Raw genomic sequence first — 5,021 nt, 5'->3', positions numbered from 1 at the left:
GACCCAGCTCACTCCGTTTCATCCACCCTCTGAATCCTCCTCGATGTGCTTAAGTCTCCATCTTCCTCTTAACCCTGGACGAGGGACCTGTTTGATTGAGGCCTGACAGCATCCCTCCAAGATCCCTCTGGTTACATAATGTTATTCAAATCATGTTAAGCAGACACGGGATGACACAATGAGTCACGTTTAATCTCACTGAGAAGCAGTTAATATATCAGAGGAAGCCGGTCTGCCCAGATTATCGTCTTGCTGGGGGCCTTTCCACACTGCAGGGAAACAACGGGCCTCCAGCTGTGCAGGAGAAATAATCCCTGTTTTAATCTTCCTGAACGTGAGGCGGTGGGCTCGGAGGTACGTGACGGGACAGGTTCGTGAGGATGCTCGGATTGTTTGGTAGCTGTGGAGGGATTCTCAGCACCTTCCAGCAGTCCACTCAGCAGAGTCCAGAAGCCTGGGAGAGGCCCTTCAGGAGGGACCGGGCCCCGGACGGTCTGGACAGTCCCACTCACCCCCTGCACAATGAACTGTGGCTGACAGGCAGCTCATTCTGCCTCCGCATAATCCCAACCACGTGCACAACCAGACAATTCAGACTCACCTTTGTGCCCAACAGCAACTATTCTAATAGTGCTTATGTACTTATTTACATGAATAAAACTGAAATTTTATCATTCTGTTCACCATTTATCTGTAATTTCAGTCAGTTACTCACCTTGGGAAGAAATGTTTTATCTTATCTTGTCTCGTTCTCATGATGGCGTGCAGACCTGCTGCTCTTGGAGTTTCTGTAGTTTGGCGTCGGCAGCAGGGCCCAACGTGACATGTGGTGATGAAAATCACTTTCTCGCCCCGGTGGGAATAATCCACGGCTGTTATGATTATTTGGGCCTCTTATGCTCATATGATGTTTGTGTACATAGGCAGGGGCAGTTCCAATTCCACTCACAACAGCATGGGTTTAAGGAGGGGAGGCCTAAATAGTGGGGATTATTCTCTGGCTCTGTCGCTCTGCTCCCGTCCTCCCTCTCCCTCTCTTACCCTATTTTTCTGCGTGAAGCGCTCTGCCTGTCATTTCGCTTCCTGTGGCTGTGAGGGGCACAGACATGAGCACGGCAGGTGTTCATCGAGGTTTCCTCAGGAAATATGGTGAGTCTGCTTCTGTTCCTTCAAGTGTTTTCAGGTCTGAGCACAGTTTAGTGTTTGTTCACTTCCGTCCGTCCATCGGTAGAGGTGATGGAGGTTTCGGCTTTAAATGTAGGTTACTGACTCTCTCTCTCTGTGTCCACCTGTTTAACTGGACATCAGCGGTTCTCATTCATCCATGGTTTGTTTTTTAAAATATTCCATTGAAAAATAACAAATGAGAAGATCTGTTACTGCATAGAGGTCACACTGTCTGCAACTTTTACAGATTAATCTGAGTTTGAACTACTAGTGAACTATTTCAATTTAATTAATTTTAGGCTGTTTTTCAGCTGTTAATTTCCATTTTTTATGATTTTATTTACTTTCCATTCAATCTTCATTTTATCTATCAAAAGGAGGTTGAAGGAGGTTCTTGAAATAAATATGGGTCATGGAGGCAATGTCCATTAAAAGAGTGTCTCTGGCACCTGTTCAGCTGCAGTTTAAGCTTCATACCTTTGTTAGTTTTGTAGGACATCAATATTTGTGTGTTTTATATTTCCCTTGAAATAGTAGATGGCTTTACTGAAAGCATGTTTTAATGACTCTGCCTCACGGAAAATGGACATTTAACAGAAACATGCTTGTTGTTCAGTGAGGACACTTTATTCTTACAGATGTACTGCATCCTCGGTCTGCATTTCCAGTTTGCCTGATGAGTTTTACTTGGTTTGAATCATGTGATGAATTTATGAGGCTCTGTGTGATTTTTAATCTCAGCGTCCTCCATCAGAGGTCCAGGCCATCATGATGGAGGCTGTGGCACTGAATGTGTGTGTGTTTCTTTTAAAAGCTCTCTGTGGTCATGTTTACTGCAGCTTACACCTGATGCCTGTGCGTAGCTACAGTATGTGGAGAGAGAGCAGCTCAGCGTTATTGGTGCAAATCATTTAAACATTTAATCACTGATGGAAATGAAAGTGTAGGTTTGACCCTTGTGCTCAATCGTCCTGATTTAAATGTTGTGAAATAATTCTTATGAAATTGAATTGCCTGATACGAGTTAATTTCTGTTACTTTTTTCACATAACTTGGCCGTGCAAAATGAATCAGTGCACAAAACAGGAAAAACACGTCACTTTCCAAACATCTCTACTCAGTCACATGATGGAAACTATAGAGATTAGGGGGGAATTAAATCTGAGCACAACAGACGGCCGGACGTGGCTCATGTTGTGTTTTATTGGGACCGATCTGCTGCAAGCCAGTGAAACAAATGAACAGAAGTAGCCAGCTGTTCATTTTCGGGAACATGCACTTAGAAATTTGGCTGCAATTTAGATGAATGAATCTTAATCCTTTTTTGTTTGTTTGTTTGTTTTAGAGGACTGCAAACATGCAAGCCTTTGACCGCGAATTTTTGACACAAGTCATGACAGCAGTTAATTTTTCAGCCTTTCTCGGTATTCCACATTTCAGCAACATGGAAAATAAAGCAATGTATGTGCTTTACATGGCTATGCCTGAGGAATGACAAATACTGAAAAACAATAGGAAATATATCTGAAAAAATATATAACAAAAACACTGAAGCACATTATAAACTGATTAAAATAGATGCATTAAAAGAGGAAAACACATTCTTTACCATTCTTCCATAACAATAAGAAGGCCCCATTTTTTTTGTCAGGTTTGGGCTCAAACATGTATTTCAGGCTGAATGTGGCTCTAAAATTCCAGAATATTACTTTTTAAAGTTTTTGTGTTTGCCCTGAGAAAATTGCGAAAGTGGAAAGAAAGTTAAGAGAATCAGTGAAAGGCTGTCAGAGTCAGAGTGCAGAGAGTCAGTTCTCACATGAAAACTGAAAATAGCTTTTACCTGTTTGGTTTGTTTGTAAATATACCATAACTGAAGATCAGAGGCTTAAACTGAACTTAATTTGACCTTAAGAAGAGTTTCTGCCTCAAAAACATGACAAAAGTACCTCTAAGGTGTCCCAATGAGAACTTGGCTATTAAAAAAAAGAAAGAAAAAAACCCCATAAATTCCACCCACCGTTTCACTGCATGTTATACTGTGTTTGTGTCAGATGAAGGCAGGTCTTGACCCTTGACCCTGGACTCTTCCTCTTTGCAGGGGGCTTCATGTTCAAGCAGTGGAAGGAGAAGTACGTGGTCCTGACCATGGAGGGGACCCTGCTGGTGTGCCGGGACGCCGAGTCCCCCCCGGACCAGGTGGTCGCCCTCCAAACACACTGCGAGTCGGTCGCTGAGGGCCGGGACATCCTGGACCTGCCCAAACTGCCCCCAGGGGGCAGGAGGGACTGCTGCTTCGCCATCATCCTGCAGCAGAGCAAGTTCCTGCTGCTGCTCACAGACAACCCCGATGACTGCAGGTGGGTCTCTGGTTCCTCACAATCAGCACGGCGGGAGTCCAGACACACATGATAAGCTGTTGATTTGATCTTTCACAGTCTTTGGCTGAAACTGATCAGGAAAGTGAGAGAGGTGAGTTTGTTGTCCACTTTTTGTTTTTAAATCCACAGTATCGTGGTTGTTGAGAATACATAATAAATAAATTCTTTGAGTGTTGTTTGATTTGAGCAGCGTATCTCTGACATGGTGAACCGTCCTGCACGTTTCAGGGTGTCATGTCCCCTCTGACCATTCAGAGGCACCGCAGCCTCACGCCCTGCATCACAGACAGAGAGCCCGACTCCTTCAGTGAGAGAGAGCCCGGCTCGCCCCGGGTGGGCGACGGCACGCCGCCCTTGCTGTCCCGAGTCACCGAACGAGGAGGCTCCTTCAGAGAAAGAGGCCAAAGCCCAGGTGCGCTCTCAGGTCTTCTCTTTGGGCCTTCTGAAGGAGGTGGAACCCCCCCCCCCCCCCCCCACCAGAGCTTTTAGAACCTTTTTTCAGCCTCTTCACACTGATTCTCTCGTTTCCTCCGCAGTTGGTCTGCGGCGGACCGTACGCAGCGCCTCCGTGGCGCCGCCCCACCGGGTGTCCGACTGCCTTCGCCACGGCAACAGCAGCGACGCCCGCGCGGTGAGGGCGGTGTGCCTGCTGATGGGAGGGGCGGCGGCCTCCTCCGCTCTGGGCTACCTGAGCTCCTGCTCCCCCTCCTCGCCGCTCGCCGCCAGGGCGCCGGAGCTGGCCCACGGGGCCGGGGGCTTCTCCGAGCTGCCCCCGGCCGGCTCCTTCCACGCCTGCAGCCAGGACGTCGACTCCCCACAATTCAACAGCTTCGACTTCGAAGCAGACTCCGACTTTGATGCGTTTGACTGTGGAGGATTCGCTTTCTAATCGTGACAAGGAAGACTCTTGAAAAGCCCCTTTATTCTTTCACCCTTATTGGTTTTTCCTTTATGATTTCGGGACAATGATTAATTAATTATAATGTCTAATTTATGAATTATTGAAGGCGCTCTTCCTGGCATTGTGCCCGTGCTCCTCAGGTTAATCATTCATGATCGTGACTCCTCTGAACACTGTCCGTCTGTGTCGTATCACTCTTTCCGTGCCACAGGAGGGTGAAAGGTCGCCGAGGTGACCGACATAACTCAGTTAGAATCAAACTAGTAGTCCTCTTCTCCCTTATAGATGAACTGAGCATTAAACCAGAGGAAATCTGTTGCTGGTAGATTATTTATTTGCTGTTGTGAATCTAATAGTTTTGGAAAACCTGTTTTTTTCCCCGTATTTTAAATTGTGAAGCAGTTTTCAGGAGTGTACATTTGTGGAATGAACAGCAGACTAACAGTGGATACATGCTCCATGACAACAGAGAGATAAAATATTTTTTGCCGAGGTGACAGGAACACATTTATTTCTGACTAGGACCGATGCCAAACTCCTGGGAAATGTTCTGCTTTTTGAAAGTGACCACTTCC

The 5,021-nt window shown here is 46.2% G+C and overlaps 1 protein-coding gene across 1 annotated transcript; it reads left to right on the top strand.

Moving 5' to 3' along the window:
- Positions 1 to 1,098: 1,098 nt before the first annotated feature.
- Positions 1,099 to 4,469, top strand: LOC115400931 (uncharacterized). Its single transcript, XM_030109012.1, has 5 exons — positions 1,099 to 1,149; positions 3,266 to 3,524; positions 3,603 to 3,636; positions 3,774 to 3,957; positions 4,082 to 4,469. Exons 1-5 carry the CDS (start codon positions 1,107 to 1,109, stop codon positions 4,432 to 4,434), a joined length of 873 nt encoding a protein of 290 aa, XP_029964872.1. The 5' UTR covers positions 1,099 to 1,106; the 3' UTR covers positions 4,435 to 4,469.
- Positions 4,470 to 5,021: the final 552 nt, after the last annotated feature.

The sequence above is a fragment of the Salarias fasciatus genome, chromosome 14 (genome assembly GCF_902148845.1).
Source record: "Salarias fasciatus chromosome 14, fSalaFa1.1, whole genome shotgun sequence".
Taxonomy (NCBI): Eukaryota; Metazoa; Chordata; class Actinopteri; order Blenniiformes; family Blenniidae; genus Salarias; species Salarias fasciatus.
This window is presented reverse-complemented; position numbering and strand designations above follow the sequence as displayed.